This window comes from Brachyhypopomus gauderio, chromosome 2, assembly GCF_052324685.1.
Source record: "Brachyhypopomus gauderio isolate BG-103 chromosome 2, BGAUD_0.2, whole genome shotgun sequence".
In the NCBI taxonomy this organism is placed as follows: domain Eukaryota; kingdom Metazoa; phylum Chordata; class Actinopteri; order Gymnotiformes; family Hypopomidae; genus Brachyhypopomus; species Brachyhypopomus gauderio.
The window spans coordinates 37,767,348-37,788,986 of record NC_135212.1 but is presented as its reverse complement, the minus strand read 5'-3'; the positions used below and the strand labels follow the sequence as shown (position 1 = coordinate 37,788,986).

General features: G+C 43.8%; 1 protein-coding gene across 1 annotated transcript in view; it reads left to right on the top strand.

Annotated features, from left to right (window-relative positions):
• aclya (ATP citrate lyase a) overlaps positions 1 to 13,886 on the top strand; it is a 30,249-nt gene extending 16,363 nt beyond the window's left edge. The window contains exons 11-28 of the mRNA XM_076995364.1: positions 82 to 199; positions 1,881 to 2,035; positions 2,579 to 2,672; positions 3,958 to 4,105; positions 4,361 to 4,529; positions 4,644 to 4,748; positions 4,899 to 5,095; positions 5,162 to 5,243; positions 9,944 to 10,054; positions 10,182 to 10,309; positions 10,394 to 10,487; positions 11,305 to 11,459; positions 11,542 to 11,692; positions 11,781 to 11,924; positions 12,290 to 12,403; positions 12,514 to 12,596; positions 12,695 to 12,771; positions 13,089 to 13,886. Coding sequence (XP_076851479.1) covers positions 82 to 199; positions 1,881 to 2,035; positions 2,579 to 2,672; positions 3,958 to 4,105; positions 4,361 to 4,529; positions 4,644 to 4,748; positions 4,899 to 5,095; positions 5,162 to 5,243; positions 9,944 to 10,054; positions 10,182 to 10,309; positions 10,394 to 10,487; positions 11,305 to 11,459; positions 11,542 to 11,692; positions 11,781 to 11,924; positions 12,290 to 12,403; positions 12,514 to 12,596; positions 12,695 to 12,771; positions 13,089 to 13,183 — 2,220 coding nt within the window. The 3' untranslated portion in view covers positions 13,184 to 13,886. The remainder of the gene's footprint in view (positions 1 to 81; positions 200 to 1,880; positions 2,036 to 2,578; positions 2,673 to 3,957; positions 4,106 to 4,360; positions 4,530 to 4,643; positions 4,749 to 4,898; positions 5,096 to 5,161; positions 5,244 to 9,943; positions 10,055 to 10,181; positions 10,310 to 10,393; positions 10,488 to 11,304; positions 11,460 to 11,541; positions 11,693 to 11,780; positions 11,925 to 12,289; positions 12,404 to 12,513; positions 12,597 to 12,694; positions 12,772 to 13,088) is intronic.
• The last annotated feature ends 7,753 nt before the right edge of the window (positions 13,887 to 21,639 follow it).

The window sequence follows — 21,639 nt, the reverse complement described above, 5'->3', positions numbered from 1 at the left end:
TTGAATTGTTTAGCTATTTAATGTTTGGTGTGTGTAGGATATTCAATGTTTGTGTGTATTTAATGTTTTGCATATGTGTAGGGGATTGTCAGGGCAATCAGAGACTATCAGGTCCCTCTAAAGGAGCATGAAGTCACCATCTTCGTGCGACGGGGAGGCCCAAATTACCAAGAGGGCCTCAGAGTGATGGGAGAAGTGGGTATGTGTGTGTTAGTATGTGTCTCTGGGTATGTGTGTATGTATGCTAGTGTGTGTGTGTGTGTGTCTTAGTGTGTGTTACTGTGCATGTGTGTTGGTCCCAAAATGATCAAAATACTGTATACACACACACACACACACACACACACACGAGTATATGCAGAGGAGGTGGGAACTGTGGAAGTTGCAAAACCCTCCTGTTATGGCAGCACTGCTGCAACCATTTTCAAACGAAAGTAAAATCAGACAGCGCATATCTTAACATTAAAGAGATTTATTTGTTCTACCTTTACACATCGTAATCATGCACACAGAACATTAGGGTTCGAACAGAATGCTCCATCGCAGCACATGGGTGAAGACTGGCCTTTCTTCTCTTCATTCTCATCAGATGATGGCACATGCACTATATTGCTACCACCAACTTTATGCAGAGTCAATCACTACATACATACAAACTTCATGGTGCCTTCAGATTAGCTCAAGAACAGTGGGCAGAGAGCTTCATGGAATGGGTTTCCATGGTTGGGCAGCTGCATCCAAGCCATACATCACCAAATGCAATGCAAAGCGTCAGATGCAGTGGTGTGAAGCACACCGCCACTGGACTCTAGAGCAGTGGAGGCACGTTCTCTGGAGTGACTAATCGCGCTTCTCCATCTGGCAATCAGATGGATGAGTCTAGGTTTGGCGGCTGCCAGGAGAACGATACTTGTCTGACTGCATTGTGCCAAGTTTAAAGATTGGTGGAGGGGTTGTTTTTCATGAGTTGGGCTTGGCCCATTAGTTCCAGTGACAGGAAAGACATTTTGGACAATTCCATGCTCCCAACTTTGTAGGAAGAGTTTGGAGCTGACCCTTTCCTTTTCCAACATGACAGTGCACAAAGCAAGGTCAATAAAGACATGGATGGCAGAGTTTGGTGTAGATTTACTTGACTGGCCTTCACAGAGTCCTGACCTCAACACCATATGAACATTCTCCACACACACAAATCAGTCAGAACAATACTACCAGGAGTGAATTATAAGCCAAATATGACTACTAATTAAAAGTGGGAAAACTGCTCCAACACCTACATCTACACTAACACTGAACTCCACAAACGATGACTGCCTTTACAACTAGAGATTGAGGTACAACACAATTGTAAAGACGACAGGTCAGGTGAGGCCACCATCACCACCCCACTCAAACAGTGAGGACCAAGATCCAATGAACCCATGCACCAACCTGAACACCAGAGCTAACCCTAACCTGAAATCAAAATCTCACTCTAGAAGACTGCAGTTCTGGGAACAGCTAAGATAAGGACCCTCAAGCTCCCACACTCTGGTGTGGGAGGACCTAAGCTTGAAGGAAAAGGCAAATGGAGAATATATATTTATTTTGTGTGTGTGTGTGTGTGTGTGTGTGCGTGTGTGTGTGCGTGTGTGTGTGCGTGTGTGTGTGCGTGTGTGTGTGTGTGTGTGTTGAATTAATTAAATTCATAATGCAAGTTCGAGCAAAGATCTGTATGTCACTAGCATGTGCACACAAATGCATGCATAATGTATCAAGGTGTGTGGTAATATGGCTTAAATGATCCCAAACCAATGCATGGGTAACAAATCCAGGCTGTGCTCTTTGAGTGTTTGATATTCTCTGTGTGTGTGTGTGTGTGTGTGTGTGTGTGTGTGTAGGTAAGACCACAGGCATCCCCATCCACGTCTTCGGCACAGAGACCCACATGACTGCCATCGTTGGCATGGCGCTAGGCCATCGGCCAATCGCCTCAGAGCCACGTGTTGCTGCGCACACTGCAAACTTCCTGCTCAACAGCAGTGGTGGCACAACGGTGTGTGTGTGTGCGCATATGTTTTCTTATACCATCACAGCACTATAAATTAAGGCAAATTTGTCCCTCTAGTGTAGTTCTTAGGATTAACCTTAACACTCTAGTATAGTGTTAAATTAGGATTAACCCTAAATCAAATCAAATCAAATCAAATATATTTGTATAGCGCTTTTCACAACACATGTTGTCACCCTTACCCTGTAGGATAAAACGAAGCATACTGTAACTACAAAAATGTGTGCCTCAGCAGGAGGACACTTCTGTGTAATTCTACCCAGCCCTCAGGGCACAGTAGTTCTTGGAGCATTAAATCACCAATGCCTTTACTAAGAGTGCCCTCAGGGGGCACTCTTCTCGGAGCATTTGCTGTGCTGTGAGCTGAGGCTTTAACTGAAGTGTATACTTTTTTCCCCATTCTTCCCCGAACAGTCATCTTCACCTTATCTCTAACTCTCATTCTAACACCCTAACCCTTTAAGTATTTTCCCATGAAAGTGTTTTTATCTATTAATTCCATTTATTTGTCTGCCCTCTGTTCCTCAGACTCCAGCCTCCAGTAGGAGTGAATCTTTCTCTGAAGTGAGAAGTGGAGCAGGAGCCTCCCCTGCCAACATCACCAGAGCAGGGGCTTCAGCAGGTGGGTTAGGGTTACATTGTCATGGCCTGGTGGTAGGGAACTGGTCTTGTGACCGGAGGGTTGTGGGTTCAATTCCCAGGCCTGAGGCCATGACTGAGGTGCCCTTGAGCAAGGCACCTAACCCCAACTGCTCCCCGGGCGCCGGGCTAGGGCTGCCCACCGCTCTGGGCACGTGTGATCCACAGCCCCCTAGTAATCGTGTGTGTGTGTGTGTGTGTGTGTGTGTGTGTGTGTGTGTGTGTGTGTTAACTGCACAGATGGGTAAAAAGCGGAGGACAAATTTCGATTGCGGTGAAAAATCACAATTGACAAATATGGCATATTTACCTGTATCACTTAGGGTTAAGGTTACATTATCACATTTAACACACACACATAGCTACGTAAAGAAGGGGTGGTGGGTTTGAAGGGGAGTTTTTGAGGGAGGATCCAGAGCACAGAGACATTCCACTCATGGTAGATGGACTAAACCCATGGACACGTGATGGACCTGCAGTAGCTGACCTTCATCTGCAAGGGGCAGTATTGCTGTTTACTGAGATAAAACAGTTTACTGAGATAAACCAGTTTAATGAGATCTATATGTTGTTTAGTCAAATATACAGGGCCCATACCATGAAGTAATTTAATTGTCGGAATTAGAATATTGTATTGGACCCATCTGTTTATCCATCTGAAATAAATAAATAAATACATAGTAACACAAATATAGTGACTTAAATTCCAAGATATAATTAAACTTCACTAGCTGCAGCATATCTGACTCCAGTATGAACCTTCTCACTGATCTCCAGGAGAAGGGCTCAGAACATAGAGGTACATGGAGCATGTCTGCGCCACGACGGCAGAGCTGCTTTAACCCTAACCCCTAACCCCTAAAGACTAACCCTAGCCCGCAAACTGTGTTCTTTAAGCTCAGATACCTCCACTGCCCTTTTTCATTTGACACATGGAAAACTGAGAGGAACTAAGTGGGGCTTCACTCCTTCCAAAAGCAGTTTATTTGTCAGTGTCTTATATGCGTGACGAGACAATCAACTCTGGTTATAAAGTGTAATAAACAATAACTGTAATAAACAATTGACATAATAAATAACTGTTAAAAAGCTCTGTGCCTTTCTGAAACCTGTGTAAATGAGACACTATGGCTTTGACCTAATTGGGTGCTTGGGAGTTAGGGTTAAGGGTTAGGGTTAGGCAGCAATGAAAGATACTGAATGTTCTTGTACTTCCTGTGCACTGCTTTAGATCTGTCACACCTCTCTGTTCATCTTTTGGCCTTTAGGGTTGGCAAAAGCCAGCAGTCTGTTCAGCAGACGGACAAAGTCGATTGTGTGGGGGATGCAGACCCGGGCTGTACAGGGAATGCTGGACTTCGACTACGTGTGCTCGCGTGAGGAGCCCTCTGTGGCTGCCATGGTCTACCCATTCACGTACGGCTCCTGTCAATCCTTGAGCTTTCCAAGAGGAGAGGGTTCTTGGAGAGGAGAGGGGGGATTACTGTAGAGGAGGGGGGAATCCTGCGGGTTCCTTACCCTAACTCTACTGCATGTCCTTCATAGCTGTTGAACTTCAAATACTTATAACCCTTACAGCTGTAGGTCTGCATGTCTATTAATGTCATGGGCAGCAGTTTTCTCTCTCTGTGTGTGTGTGTGTGTGTGTGTGTGTGTGTGGATGTGATGCAGTGGGGACCATAAACAGAAGTTTTACTGGGGACATAAAGAGATTCTGTTACCAGTCTACAAGCACATGTCTGATGCCATGCAGAAGTTTCCGGAAGTGGACGTGCTCATCAGCTTCGCCTCCCTGCGCTCTGCCTATGACAGCACCATGGAGACGCTGCAGCACACGCAGGTGTGAGAGACCAACTAAGCACTCACTCTACCCAGCTTCTCCAGTAGGGTTTGCCCCTGTAGGGAGAGGTTACTGAATGCTGACGTGTGTGTGTGTGTGTGTGTGTGTGTGTAGATCCGCACTATTGCAATCATAGCCGAAGGCATTCCTGAGGCACTGACCCGCAAGATCATCAAAATGGCAGATGAAAAGGGCGTTAGCATCATCGGGCCTGCTACGGTATCCCACTAACATTTACTGGCATTAGCCACTTAATCCATGCAGGATAATAACCTGATTGACGTAAAGTGTACAAATACATGGTAATTTACCAGCTTTTCGGGATTGATGACACTTGTATATGTCACTATGGGCTTGTTTGTTTTTTAGGTTGGTGGTATAAAGCCTGGCTGTTTTAAGATCGGAAACACAGGCGGGATGCTGGATAATATTCTGGCGTCAAAGCTGTACCGGCCAGGCAGCGTGGCCTACGTGTCGCGCTCTGGAGGCATGTCCAACGAACTCAACAACATCATCTCCCGCACCACGGACGGAGTGTATGAGGGCGTGGCCATCGGCGGAGACAGGTTTGTGTGTGCACACAATGTGCATGCATGTGCGTGTGTGAGAATTTATACTGTTTGTGCCTACAGGTATCCTGGCTCAGTATTCATGGATCATGTGCTGAGGTATCAGGACACTCCAGAGGTGAAGCTCATTGTTGTGCTGGGAGAGGTAAGAGTGCCTCCTCTACCCAACACTCCTTACGACTACAGTCCTTTCTAATTCTGAATGCATTTCCTCAGGAGTTGCAATCTAAACTCTTCTCATCCCTCTATCTGTGTGTGGCTCTCGCTCTCGCTCTCTCTCTCACCAATTTACTTCAATGATGAAAAGAACCAAGCAACAGATCCAGTTTGTGTGGTGAAATTAGGCAATTTGGGTTGATCCCTTCAATCTGCAGCAAACTGCTGGTTTCCACACAAAACAGTTCAAAATGAAGAATTGTTGCTATATCATGCAATGTAGATTACCATAAAGCTAATCCCAATTCCAGTTGTTATTGCAGGATTAGTCTTTGTTATATGATTTGTGTTAATGAAAGAGAAAGAAATGAAAGAAATGTCTTTTAAAAGCAGAACCTGAGAAATGTGTCCTGTTTGTGTTCTGTACCAGTTACTAGCATCTGAAATGACAAAATGCTGAAGGGTGTGTTGTATTTAGGGACATTCACTGATGTAAATGGAAGAAGGAGAGACTGTCAGAAATACCTGACTTGAATTTGGGGTTGAGGGAATCCAAGAAGAATTGAATAAATACATGTAACCCAGTGGTTGTAGTAGAGTATCCAGACCAGAGGCTGCAGAGTGCAGTTCTGCTGTTTTGTAATAAATCAAAAAGCAGAATGATGAATGGTTTACAGCATTTGAAGATTACCTTTGATGCAATTTAGAAATTTGCATAATCAGTCAAGGTAAGGATGGTCATTTGAACAATATGTTTAACAGCAATGTATAAAGGAGGAGTAATTCATGTACAGGACAAAGTTTTGCTTTAACTTGTGCCTTGAATGTGGTGACATGGTGACAGGAGGACAGAATCACTGGTGCTGGAGATATGGAAGCACACTGATCCTAATGCTGACCTGATTTGTTCCTTCCAAATATCTGTGTGTTGTATCATTATCTTACATTTTCCTCAAACACTGTATCTATGGGTTAGGGTTTAGGGTTCTCCTGCAAGTTTCACACTGAAATTCCTGAATGAAAGACAAAATGACACTTGGTGTCTTTACAATTTAGTCCATATGCATGTAAGACATTTAAAACACTTCACTCTAAAAGTCAAGACATACATTATCCTGTAGTAATGCAAATGTCTTCCTGAGAGAAACAATTCCATCCATCCATCCATTCTCATCTGCTGGTCACGGGGGCAGTAGCCTAAGCAAAGAGGCCCAGGTTTCTCTCTCCCTAGCCACCTCTACTAGCTCTTCTGGGGGGGATACCGAGTAATTCCCAGGACAACTGAGAGATGTAATTTCTCCAGTGTGTCCTGGGTCTTCCCCGTGGTCTCCTCCCAGTTGGACATGCCTGGAGCACCTCTGCAGGGAAGCGCCCAGATGGCATCCGGACCACATGTCTGAACCATCTCAACTGGCTCCTCTCTACATGGAGGAGCAGAGACTCTACTCAGAGTCTCTCTTGGATGACCATACTCCACACCTCATCTCTAAGGGAGAGGTGCTGATTATCATCCTGGCCGTCTCACACTCTGCTGCAAATTGATCCAGTGAGATCTGTCTTGGCCTGATGATGCCAACAGGACCACATCCACAAAAAGGAGACGTGGAATCCCGAGGCCACCAAACTGAACCCCCTCCGCCACTTGGCTACGCAGAGAAATTTTATCCATAAAATTTATGAACAACTCCCACTAGGAACCAGTCTGATTTAATGCCATGTGAACCAAGTTCCTGCTCCATTTGTAAAGGGACTGGATAGCTCGTAGCAGCAGGCCCAGTACCCTATACTCCTAAAACGGAGGAATCCCTGAGGGACACAGTGGAATGCCTTCTCCAAATCCAAAAAACACATGAAGACTGGTTGAGCGAACTCTCATGCACCGTCTAGGACCCTGAAAATCTGGTCTAGTCTTCCACGACCAAGATGGAATTCATATTGTTCCTCTTGTGACCGAGATTTGACTATGAACCGGACTCTCTTCTCCAGTACCCCTGTATAGACCTTATTGGAGAGGTTGAGGAGTGTGATCCCCCAAAAGTTGGAGCACCCCCTCCGGTCCCCTTTCATATAAAGGGGAACCACCACCCCGGTTTGCCAGTCCAGAGGCACTGCCCCCGTGGCACTGAATATTGTATTGGACACTTTGTCCGAGTCCTCCAGTTCTGCTTCCTCTATTGAAGGCGTGATGGTGGGATTGAGAGGATCGTATAAATCAGGCGTACTCTGCCAAAATTGGACCGCAGACAAATTTAGTTGAGTTGTTGAGCGAGGTAAGTTGTTGAGCGGGGGGGGGGGGTGGGGGGGTGGCGGCGAACGTAACACTCGTGACGGAGTGTTTTTTCAATAGCCCTGAAATAAATGCTACGGTTTTGTTTTGGTCCGTATCCAGTTAATCAGGAATGAGATTGGGTCCGGACAGGACTGCGTTCGGGTCCGGATCCGGACCGCGGTCTGCCAGTTGAGTACCCCTGCTATAAATATTCCTTCCACCACCTAATAACATCCCCAGTGGGGGTCAGCAGATCTCCAGCCCCACTGTATACCGTGTTGGTCGGGAACTGCATTCCCCTCCTAAGTTGCCTGACTGTTTGCCAGAATCTTCTCAGAGCTGATCGAAAGTCACTTTCCATGGCTTCACCGAAGTTTTTGCCACTGTGATCGTCAAAGCCACAATCTGTTTGGTCCTCCTGTACCCGTCTGCTGCCTCCAGAGTCCGACAAGCCAACTAGGCCCAATAGGACTCTTTCTTCAGCATGACAGCCTCCCTTACCCGAGGTGTCCACCATCGGGCTCGGAGATTGCCATGGTGACAAGCACTGACAACCTTACAGCCACAGCTCTGGTCTGCCGCATCAACAATGGAGGCACAGAACAAGGCCCACTTGGACTCTGTCTCCAGTCTCCCTCGGGATCCAGTCAAAGCTCAGTCGGATGTGGGAGGTAAAGATCTTTCTGACCGTTTTCTCTGCCAGATATTCGCAACAAACCCTTACAATACGTTTGGGTCTGCCAGATCTGTCCTGCATCCTCAACCGCCATCTGATCCAACTCACTACCAGGTGCTCATCAGTTGACCACTTAGGCTAGTTCCTCTCTATACCGGAGTCTCCGAGACACATGGACGCAAGTCTTGACAACACAAATACAAAGTCGCTCATCAAACTGCGTCCTAAGGTGTCCTGGTGCCATGTACATTTATGGACACCTCTGTGCTCAAACATGGTGTTCGTTATGGACAGCCTGTGACGAGAAGTCACACAGAAGTACAATAACACCACCACTCGGATTCAGATTGGAGAGGCTGCTCCTCCCAATCACGCCCTTCCAGGTCCTACTGTCATTGCACATGTGAGTATTGAAGTCTCCCAGCAGAACAAGGTCATCCCCAGAAGGGGCACCTTCCAGTATTCTCTCCAAGGACTCCAAGAAGGCCGGGCACTCCGAACTACCATTTGGCGCATAAGCACAAATCGTCAGAGCCTCTTCCCCAACACAAAGGCGCAGGGAAGCAACTCTCTTGTCTACCAGGGGAAAATCCCAACACACAGGCAGCGAGCCAGGGAGCTATGAATAAGCCCACTCCTGCATTCCGCCTTTCACCCTGAGAAATTCCATAAAATAATAAAGTCCAGCCCCTCTCGAAAAGGACTGGTTCCTGAACCCAAACTGTGTGTTGAGGTGAGCCCAACCATATCTAGTTGGTATCTCTCAAACTCGCACACCAGCTCAGGCTCCTTCCCAACCAAATTACGTTCCATCAAAGTTCCAAATAGATACAGGTCCTCACAAACACAAACCATACCATGTCCCCCACGAGTCAAGCACATGTCCAGCTGAGAACGTTCCATCTGGACATGTGGGTTCTCCCGACCCTAAGACTCCTCATGGAAAAAATATTGTCAATTGCGTTGAGAGACCACTTAATCAATTCCATTTTTCTTTTAAATATTAAGGGCAGCGTCAGGGTTCTGAGATGAGACAGAGATGCTAAGCAAAAAAACAGGGAGTGTGAGTGCAGGAGCAAGAGAGTGCCTCTCGTGAAAGCTGGAAGAGAAAAAAGAAAAGAGCCAGCTTCAGTAACCGAGGATCGGTACACCAAGGTCCCCACCTTCGGCCACCATCCGATCCACAATGCACTAGACCTCTAGTACTACCTCTCCAACAGGTGGTGGGCCCATGGGAGAGTGGACCCATGGGCCTCATGTGTAGAGACCCGGCCACTAGGCGCTCACCAAGGAGCCTCTTCCCTGGGCCTGGCTCCAGGCTGAGGCCCCGGTAACCCTGATCTGAACAAGGGAGTCTTTTGTCCTGCTATTTGCATCACCTATGACCAGTTTGCCTTGGAAGACTCTACCCGGGGCATTGCCCCCGACAACCTAGCTCCTAGGATTCTAGGCACACAAACCCCTCCACCACGATAAGGTAGTGGAGGAGAGAAACAGTTCCATCCTAGATTCATCAGAGTAGGACCACAAACCTACACAAAATACACACACATTATGTGATGAGTAAGGTAAAGTAAGAACTCAGCAGATCAGCAGTCTCACCCCTCACCTGTCTCACCAATCAACACAATTATCTTTTACCACTGTAAGCCAAACTCCCAGCATACAAGAGACTTCTGTTTTTGTCTGATATGTATGTGAGCAAATAAAAATGAGTATAATATGTATAATTGTCTGTCTGTAGATTGGAGGAACAGAGGAGTATAAGATTTGTCAGGGCATCAAGGAAGGCAGAATCAGTAAACCTGTGGTGTGCTGGTGCATCGGCACTTGTGCTACTATGTTCTCCTCTGAGGTAGGTGTGCATGTCAGGGATCATTAGAAGGTGCCGTGAACTAATTCATTAAATGAAGCTCAGGGATTGGCTGGCTGTTTCCGGCTGTGTGAGACCCACTATGCCTTCTCCCTGGTTCTGGCTGCAGGTGCAATTCGGCCATGCTGGAGCATGTGCTAACCAGGCCTCCGAGACTGCGGTGGCAAAGAACCAGGCCCTCAAAGAAGCAGGAGCCTTTGTCCCCAAGAGCTTTGATGAACTAGGAGAGGTCATAAGGTAAGCTTGTGACTCTGTGGTCAGCCAAACTAAAAATAGCAGATTTATTGGATGCAAATAAATAAAATTCACATGTGTGCTCAGGTCTGTTTATGATGACCTGGTGAACCGTGGTGTGATTATACCAGCTAAGGAAGTTCCACCTCCCACTGTGCCTATGGACTACTCCTGGGCAAGGGTAAGACAGATGAGATCATATAGTCTTGTGTTGTCAACAATATATTTTAGATGTTTTATTTTGTTATGTTATTACTTTTGTTATGACTTGCACTGATGTAAGATTCAAAAGCAGAGGTTTTATTTAGAAGTCACAGTTCAAGGTAAAAAATAAATAAAAAATATTGTTAATCCCAAAACTGGAAACGGTTTGTAGATCTAAACATAGGCAACCATCAGTAATCAGAGAACAGATTAGGGTTGGGGTTAGGGGGTAGGGGTTAGGATTAGTCATCAGAGTTTAAAAAGATGTCCAAAGGAAGAAAGCAGTGAAGGAATAAATACATCAAAACTGGGAGATAACAGCAGAGAAGTAATAGCCTGGATGAATGAACCAGGGAAAGAGTTGCTTCTGGAGTTTTTTAAAGGGTGATGAGCTGCAGATATGGTCGGTGGGGAACAAAGTTCAAGGTTAAAGGGAGGGACGTGGAGCCTGACAGTACTGGGTAATCACATTCAGGATTGTGTTGCGTCATCGTGTCAAAGGACCAGAGTAGTGCACCTCAAACCCTGTACTGACCTTTAACCTTTAATTTCTTTCTTTTCTAACCCTAACCTTTACCCAGGGTGTTAAAATGTTAACAATACAGTAACATGGGTTGCCAGATCCGTAGCATGGACATGTTATGTAACTGTAATTGCATGATGGAATTCCAGTTCAGTCTGGAATTCAGGACAACTGAAACTGGGTGAGGGCTTCTGGACGTTCTGAAACCAGTTGCAAGACAAGTAAGTCACATCTCTTTTGTCTGTGATTAACCCCCCTCCCCTCCCCAAAGGAGCTGGGTCTGATCCGTAAGCCTGCCTCCTTCATGACCAGTATCTGTGATGAGAGAGGTCAGGAGCTCATCTACGCTGGCATGCCCATCACAGAGGTCTTCAAAGAGGAGATGGGCTTGGGAGGAACCTTGGGCCTGCTCTGGTTCCAGAGAAGGTGAGCATGGTTGTGGAACCCATACTATTATAAATTATAGTTTAGACCATAGATTATAGTTTTGTGTATGTTTGTGAGACAGACTTCCACGTTACGCGTGTCAATTCATCGAGATGTGCTTGATGGTGACTGCGGATCATGGCCCAGCTGTGTCTGGAGCTCATAACACCATCGTGTGTGCTCGTGCTGGCAAAGATCTCATCTCCAGTCTTACGTCTGGCCTCCTCACTATCGTATGACCGGTTTATATCTTTTTTGTAACTGAAAAACATTATTACAGTTCTTAGTAAGAAAATTGAACGTTGCTGTGTGTGTGTTTAGGGTGACCGCTTCGGTGGCGCACTTGATGCTGCTGCTAAGCAGTTCAGCAGTGCGTTCGACAGCGGCCTGCTGCCCATGGAGTTCGTCAACAAAATGAAGAAAGACGGCAAGCTGATTATGGGCATCGGGCATCGGGTCAAATCTGTGAGTGAATGCAAATGCACCCTGGCACAGGCAGATTCTGCAGCTCCGTCTCTTTTGCTCACTTCTGAATGTGGATCAAGGGTTAGGGCTTGGGGGTTTGGGGTTTGAGGTTAAGGATAGGGTTGGGGTCTGTAGTGCTGTTGTTGTGCACTACTGTCTCAACTGTTATTTTCCAGTTGTGCTAGGATCCTGATCTTACTTATTTGTTTTACATGGTGCACAATGCTAAATAAAATCTAACAAACATTAAAATATATAATGCCATGGATTAAATGCATTACCAAGGAAGTACACGTTGCGTTCCAGTCTTAGAAAATGAATATTTGGTTGATGTACATGGTTTAGTTTGTCCTGTTTGTGATCAGATCAATAACCCTGACATGAGGGTGCAGATCCTGAAGGAATTTGTGAAACAGCACTTCCCTTCCACCTTGCTACTGGACTACGCCCTGGACGTGGAGAAGATCACCACCTCTAAGGTACTGTTCTCTGGATGTCGAGATCACCACCTCTAAGGTATCAAGAAGACTGTTGCTGAACTACAGCATAACCAAACATTAACACTGTTCCTGTTCTTTATTTCTCCCAGAAACCCAACCTCATCCTGAATGTAGATGGCTTTATTGGTGTGGCCTTTGTTGACCTGTTGAGGGCGTGTGGGGGCTTCACACGGTCAGTGCAAGTGTGGGGAAAGACTATTCCCTCTGCTGGCAGTTCAGACACCACCAGGCTCCTGCTGTATCACAGATTCTTTCTTTCTCTCCATACAGGGATGAGGCAGATGAGTTTGTGGAGGTTGGAGCGCTCAATGGGATCTTTGTCTTGGGTCGGAGCATGGGCTTTATAGGTGTGTGTGTGTGTGTGTGTGTGTGTGTGTGTGTGGAAGTGCGCATGAGTATGGGGTGTGTGTGTGTGTGTGTGTGTGTGTGTGTGTGTGTGTGGAAGTGCGCATGAGTATGGTGTGTGTGTGTGTGTGTGTGTGTGTGTGTGTGTGTGTGTGGAAGTGCGCATGAGTATGGGGTGTGTGTGTGTGTGTGTGTGTGTGTGTATTTAAATGCACTCATGACTTATGGAATGTAGTGTACTGTTCACCCCCTGTCCCTAGTTTGGTGATGACTGTGGTTTGAATGCCAATTCTGCTTTTATTTTATCATCTGCCTGTAGGTCACTATCTGGACCAGAAGCGTCTGAAACAGGGACTGTACCGCCACCCATGGGACGACATCTCCTATGTCCTCCCTGAGCACATGTCCATGTAACAGTGGAGACATCACCATCATATCTTTCTCATGTGTCTAACCCTAACCTCCAAGATCAAGCAGTCTGGGGTTTCTGATTGTTTGTGAAGTAGTCTTATCTATGAATGCATTGTACTGTCTCAGGCAGGCAGACATGACATTCATGGCCTTTTAAATTACTGCAGTGTTGATGCCAAATGAGCAACTATTACTGTCACATAGTTCTGTTTACAGGAAGGATTGTACACAAGGTTGAAAACTGGAGGCTGAGGTGACTCATAAATGCTCCTGTAATGGCTTGTATAGCTGTAACTTGAGTTCTGATGTTTACTTTTTTAGATTATAACTTTCTGAAGCTTTTTGTGTTCCATATGTAACTAATGGTTTGTCATTAGAATCTAGCTAATGCAAAAATTGCTTGCATCTAAAATTAACTTTAGTACATGTTAAAATGAACGTTAGAGGTAATATGGGTAAAATATGTAGTGCTGATTAAAATATATATATAAATATGGTAATACTTTAATAGGCCATTGTGCTCCCCCCCAATATTCACCATATTTACAAAATATCAATTATCCAGTGCTGCTCTCAGAATGTGTTTGAATATGTTGTCCAATAGGTGATGTAGGTTATTTCCTTGAACTGTGTGCTTTTTAGATGTGAAAAATCCAAAATGGATATAAGCTGTGAAGTAAATAAATAAACTCAAGTAAAAAAAGCAGGACTGGGCGTGAGCGTAGCATCAGTAAAGTTAGTCTTTCATTAGTGCATAATAAGAAAAACCACATTCTCTATGAATGTTGCCTCAAGTTGTGAAAAATACTATAAAAAACTTTTTATAAAAAAAATAGAGTGGAGAGTACAGAGCTGTACAGTATAAAAGATACTGACTTTATTAATCCTTAATATTGACTATTAATTTATTGTCGTTGTGGCTAATAATGATTTCCTGGCACAGTGCATCTGTTTTGTTCTGCAGCATCATGGTACTGTGGAGGGGGTGTCAGCCATTTTACATGATGGACATGAGTTGGTTAAATGTCCTTCGCTCTGAAACAGCCTCCAGAACACAGCATGACTCCTTTAACCAAGCTAGAGTTAGCCTTCTTGATAAGATTGTTTTAGCAGATTAAATCCACACCATCAATGGTGACTGGTGGTGGAGAGGGCTTGGACCTCCTGACATTTACTGACGGTTCATCACCAGCTTTTTGTTTGGAGTTGTCTAAAAAGAAAAACCTGCAACTTAACATAAAGTCCATCACCAAGGTCCTGTACTGTGTGCTAATTTATGCCCTAAAAAAGCCTTGTAACCTAAAATCTACTTTTGATACTGAAGAATGTGAATGTGAAGTCTGAGGTCTAGAGTTTGAACAGAGGTGGTATGTTCCTGTGGATGTGTTCCTGTGCTACACGTACTGTAGCGATGCATAACAGCTCTGCAGTCTCACCCACTAGTCCATAATCCACAAAACTGTGATCATTTCTCTAGATCATCCAAAACTTATGAATCAACAACACAAGCTGTATCTTTACCACACTATTGTCCAAATATGTTATTGTCCAAATAAGTATGTTCAACAATGTTATACACAAGATTTACAATTTTGCTCTATTTTAGTAAAAAAGAATCATTACATTGGATACACCTGTACATAAAATGGATCAAGGAATCTGCTAAAGCTTTTTTGGAAGTTCAGTTAGGAGGCCATTACAGTAATGGACCCTACTAGAGACAAAAGCATAAATGAGATTCTCAATATAGGAGATATAAACAAAATCCAACATACCTAATTTAATAGACAGCAGAACAATATACAACATAATTATTGTAGCTTGATATGTATAGGGCCTGCAAACACGTGCCTGGGTCAGTACTGTGACCTTCAAGTACTGTAGCCTACAAAAGCACCTTCAAAGGTTCACTTTACAGCCACCCTTTGATCTGTACTTGCAAAATGTAGCAGCCATCACTTTGGTAAAATGGAGACTTTGCCTAGGCTTCCACTTTCATAATATGAAAGACACATGGTAACATCTGAACCTAGTGAAAATCCGACTTCTGATCAGAGATACCGTTTAGGCACGCCCTCATGACGCTCTGTATCAATTTTGGTGATTTACCCATATTTGGTCATATGAGAGCCATGTGATGTACCGGTAGACAAGACACCAGGTCTGGTTCAGGTAGGGTGCTAAGAAATGTGTGTGTGTTTGGTCACTGTGACCCGAGTCCTTCCTGGAGGGTATGTGCGCACTGGAAAACGCAAACACCTTCCAGCGGGTTTATAGGTAAAGCATTTCTCGAAGCAGGATCCAAGAGAGCTCTCCCAATTGATTGGAATACCAGAGCTGCCTGGGGTTAGGCCTCTGAGATACCACAGATGTTTCTCCCTTTTTGGTCTGTGCTGCCGAGCAGATCACAATTTTGCGAGCACTCTCTCCCTGGCCAGGAGGAGACCACAGCCCTGGTGATGATTTGCTGACCAGCATGGGTGTCAATCTTGGAGGGGCTTCGTGTGTCTCTGGTAGTTCCTCCATACACCTAGCAGGTGCCGATGCGCAGTGTTGTGCCAGTTCACAGCTTTTCTGAACTAGTTCAAGTTCAGTTCATACATGCTCAAAGTGAACAGTTCACGTTCAGTGTTCAGTTAATTTTACTTTTTTCGTGAGATATTCAAAAAAAATTTTTTTTATTGCAGCGCTTTCTCTCACTCTTGTCATTGGTCTGTCACTCTCTATCTCTCTCTCGCTCCTCCAGCCCTCTGCGCTCTCTTCGTTGCCTGCTACGCGGCGTTGCTATGCCTACCCCGCTCTGCTGCAATTCATCCCATGTAACGTCGTATAATAACCTTTGTATAAACTTTAATGGTAAAACTCAGTTTACATGCTGCTGTGAAACAGAACCACCGCGTTCCGCCATGTTTGAAAACGTTGGGAAGCTGGTGGGGTGGGCGTGGCTTGGTCCCAGAGGCGGTTTCAGAGCTCTGTGTCAGTCTGGAATCAGTGACCAATGGAGATTACAGAGGAACTCCTTCATCTAAGCCCCTCCCACACGTGAAATGTGTTCCAAAAGTCAGAAGCAAAAAACGAAGCAGAAGCAAAGAGAGATTCCAGAAGCAAAAGACCTTACTGGGAAAATCCAAAAAAACAAAAACAATGGAACCAAAAACTTGTCAAAATGCAAACAAAAATAAGTTTCAAATAACCAATTATATTTAAAAAATATACTTTTGATATATTTTTTTTTCTGTTTTGCATTCATAACATATACTTTCTGCTCTTGGATTTACTTTTGCTTCTGTGGAACTATTGAAACAAAAATCACTCCATAGTTCTAGGACAGTGCTGCCCAGACTGCACTGGTACCTGTGTTTCTGACATCTGGCCCTTTTCTGAAAGACCATAATATTACTTTTCTTTAGGTTTATAACCAGTGCCCAGTCCTGGCAGTACCACTCCAGAAGGTACTTTGAAAAATGGGGCATTTAAGACATTTTGCACATCCATTAAAAATATCTGTGGGCGGGGTCAGCAGTTGGAGGTCACTGATTGGTTATAGAGTGGTGGTGTTCGCTAATATCATAGAGGGGAAAAAGGCACAATGACGATTGAGTGTGTGAGTCAGTGAGCTGGTTTAAAAGAAAAACACCACTGCTACAGATTGGCAGCATTTTGGATTTGTTTCAAATAAAAATGAGAGCCAGCAAACATATGAGACAGTTTGTAAGATATGCTTACAAACATTATCCGCCAAAGATGAAAACACATCAAAATGTATTCTCATATTAAAACTAAACACCCTTCAATTACAATTCAGCATATGCTAGAAAAGTCCCGACTCAGTTACCACTTTAATTGGAGCTTTTGCTAAATACAAAAAATACAAAAGAGATGATAGATGGCGATTACACTAGTGACATCTGAAGTTTCTGCTTATTGTAGAGTGTCTAATCAACAAGGATTAAGACCTGCTTATTTAGTGAAAATTGTTATTGTCAATTGTGATTTTTTTACACCAATCGAAGCAATCGAAATTTGTCCTGTGCAGTTAACACCAGTGTGGAACGTTACTTTAAAAAATTTATTAGTTATAGTTATTCACTACTTGTTCAAAAAAGTAACTGAGTTAGTAACTGAATTACTCTATGATAAAAGTAACTCGTTACCAGGGAAAGTAACTATTTACGGGGGGAGCGTAAAATGGACACAAATTAAGTGTTATATCGCGATCTATCGATCGTGGGTGATTGGCGCCATAGCGAACTAGTAACTCATTGAATCATAGATATGGATCAGAGGTAAATAAACTAGATCTTTTTTTTCGGCGTGAGATATCGGAAGTGTGGCGTGAGAGCGTGTGAAAACGGTCAAATGCGTGTGTCTCACGCTCAATGCGTGAGAGTTGGCAACCCTGATATCGCCACCTTGAAAATGCAAATTTTCCTTGCTTGCTCCTGACTCGCCATTTCTGCCTCTTCTTCGTTTGTGTCGCATGTCCACTGGCGTGCTTTGGCACGCGTGTAAAAACACTTGTTCTGATTGGCTACCATAACGCTGCCTTAGCCAATCATTTAATGACTTGTTAAGTTAAACAGGTTTTACACCGAGAACTGTGACTTATCGAGATCTGTTACTCCTCCTCACTACCCTGGGCAGCAGGGTTGCCAGTTGCCGGGGGGGTTGGCTTTGGCAACCCTGTGGCAGCGGTCCGCTCGGATTACTGTTAGTATATCAATATATAGTAACGCACCGCTTTTAATGACCAGTAACGTCAACGGCGTTGTAACGACAGGAAAAGTAATTAATTATATTATCCCGTTACTGACAAAATGACACCGTTACCTAACGCTGTTATTTTTAACGGCGTTATTCCCAACACTGGTTAACACACACACACACACCAGTGATTACTAGGGGGCTGTGGTGCACACATGTCCAGAGCGGTTGGCAGCCCTAGCCCGGCGCCCGGGGAGCAGTTGGGGTTAGGTTCCTCGCTCAAGGGCACCTCAGTCATGGCCTCAAGTCTGGGAATCAAACCCACGACCCTCCGGTCACAAGACCAGTTCCCTACCACTAGGCCATGACTGCCCCATTTTATAGTATAACATACAGTATAGTGCAGTGGTGAACCGTACTTACTGGCCATGGCCTTCACTAGACAGAGTCAAATGAAAACATGACCGTAGCATTAAAACTGTTGTCATAATCACATCTACTGTGCAACGTAACTACACAACTTCTGCTTCATTTAACATTTACATTTATGGCATTTGGCAGACACCCTTATCCAGAGCGACTTACATTTTTATCTCATTTTTATACAAGTGAGCAATTGAGGGTTAGGTGCCTTGCTCAAGGGCACCTCAGTCATGGCCTCAGGTCTGGGAATCGAACCCACAACCCTCCAGTCACAAGACCAGTTCCCTAACCACCAGGCCATGACTGCCCCATTTAACCTCCAAATGAGTCAGTTAGAAGTCCAAACATCACAATTCATTCACAAATGTCAGCAAATTATTAATAGCTGAACACTTATCTATTATAAACATCCTGTGATTCCATCCTTTCCGCTTGTAAAACCTCGTGGCAGTGCTGGCTAGGAGCTGCTAACTAGCTAACATGAGCTAAAAGCTCACGAGGCATTGGAGCACGCCCCTACCATTCTTATTTGAAATATGATTGGTTGATTAAACTGCCAATCGATAATAAAAGCTCTCTTAATGTAAAAGGCAAGGGTATGCGACAGATAAACAGAAGGTCCTGGGGGAGGTCCTTTCTCTCTTTACCTAGAAACATCGGTGTGAAATATTCTGATTGGTTGATAGGGGTGACCTGCAATAGTCGCTGATTCGACTATAGTCGACTATACCCCCTAGTCGACTATGAACGTCATAGTCGAATGTACCATTCTAATTGCATGAGGGTGCCCAAGGATGCTGCTAAGAATTGGTTGTTACATGAAATGTCTTTGTTTTTGTTATATATAGCCCTTTGTCAAATAAAATCACCCTAATTTCTGTTATAAAAACATTTTTAAATGATGTGTGCGCATTAACAATAGGCATCTTCCTTACTACACATTAATAAACACACCCTGCAGTTGCACAATCCAAATGAGCGGAGCTGAACGCGCTACAGGATCAGCATCTGCTGAGATTATAATGTCTACTAAAAAAACTTCAAAAGTATTTTGAAAAAGATAAAGATGAATCAAACAAAGTAAAGTGCAAGTTATGTCATCAACGTCTTTCATTTCGCACGACAACAACCAACATGGCATACCATTTAAAACGCGTAAGGTGGAAAAAAGCCGTTTGTCGTTTCGGTGTCGTCTCGGCTCGTTGTGGTGCGTCTCGACAAGTAGGCCTATAAACATTTTTTGTTGTTGTTTGCTTTTTAAACCCCGTTACTTGAACCTTTACTTATAATTTTTGTATGTTGTGTGTCAGTTTTTTTTATATTTTCAGGCAGGCACATTTTATTTAAAATATTTTTGACATTTTGCACAGTGCCTGTCTGACAGTTGATATGCGCACTGCGCACTGACGGTTAACGTTCTCTAGCGTTTCATTAAAAAATAAATAAGTAAATAAATAAAAGCTGAATAAAGCCAACCTACCATGTTTATTCATTTATCTGAGTGTTTTAGGTTTTTACTTTGAAGTGGAAAAAAGTCCTAAATGAGAATGAGATTCCGTGTAAGGTGCTCAAGATAAAAATAAAACCCGATTTGACTATTAGTCGACTAAAGGGAAAATCTGACAAATCAGATTCGACTATGAAAATCCTTAGTTGAATACACCTCTATTGGTTGATTTTTAATTTCAGCACTGAGTGTTTTTTTCCAGCACAAGCATGAAAAGTGGATTTGAAAGGGAGAGGAAAAATACAAATTATTGGTGAAGCGTTATTAACATATATTACATATAATAGATAAAGCATCTTTTTTAAGATCAATGGACCTTCAGAGATGGCCTTGGAAGGCCCTGATGGTTTGCCACTGGTAGTGTTAATTCACCACATATTACCATTATATTACCTCTGGTTTTTTGGCCGCATTTCTTCCTCCACTTTTCTCCTTTTTCTACCCTGGGCACCAGAGGACTTCTCCCTGTAAAGATGTCAAAAAGGCAGATGTCACTCACTCTGTGATGTTGTCTCTTTTTCTCCCACAGAGAAACAGTAACGAGGTGCGCAGATCGCGCTGGGGCGGGCGGGTTGGCGCGCGGGTTATAGGTGTCGTGTGTTATTATAATAAATATTAATTTGGCTAACATTATTAAACAATTAAATTATGATTATGTGGACTTTCCTTGTTTTCACATTTATTAATTATTCATTTGTAAAAAAAAAAAAAAAAAAACGCATGCACGCGAGCGCCCCCCTGGACAGACCGCGTCCCTAGCATTTACCTATATTGCCTAATGGAAGGTGTTACGGTCAATTCAGCTCCCCCTGTTCCCCCAAAAACACGCATGCGCAAAATTTAAAGGCAACTTAATAGTAAAAGAAATAAAAATGTTAGATCCGATGCATTAAATCTAGATAGCAAGCAAGTTAACTAAAACAGAGAGAGGCTGGAAAAGTAGCGTAAACAACTAAATATGCAACTAATTTTTGTACATTTAATCCTCTGCTAAAACACATGAGCTTTACAGCAGTTAGTCACAAGCACGCAAAGTTAAATTTAGCTAGAGAAACAAAACCAAAACCCAAATAATAACGTGTATATATCGAGTAAAGGCGATAACCCAGCAGAAGACTAATGAGTGATGATTTCGCGCATGCGCGATTTTGGGGGAACAGGGGAAACTGAATTGACTGTAACACCTGTTCTGCCAGATAGAATCAAACACCTTTTTGAAATCTACACAACAGGTGAAGACTTTTCAGTTTTTAGCTTGATGTACGTGCTTGTTAATCAGAGTGTGTAAAGTGTAGATGCAGTCTGTAGTTCTGTGATTTGGGAGAAATCCAATTTGACTCTTGCTCAGGGCATTGTGTTCATTAAGGAAAACGAGAATTATGTTGTTTAAAATGCTGTTGAAAGCTTTCCCCAGATTGCTGCTCACACAGATGCCTCTGAAGTTGTCAAGCTTGTCCCCACTCTTACGGAATGGGGGTAATGAGTCCTTGGCTCCAGATATCAGGAAAACAACAGGTGTTCTCAGGATGAAGTTGAAATCGTTTCTGATGCTGTCAGGGCCACAGGCTTTTTTAGATTTTAGCTATTTGAGTTGTTGAGCCAATACTTCTTGTGTAATGGGATGGGATACTCTAATGAATTTGCATGCACAGCTGATGAAGGATTTCTGTCCGAAACACCATGTTTCTCTGGAAACATTTTTACGAACAATTGTCAAATAAGCTGTGTACAATACTTTCATAAGACATTTCATTCAAGTGAATTTACAGTATATGCATGGCCTATACATGTATACCCCTAGTGAAGGGTGAAATGTTGGAGTAAT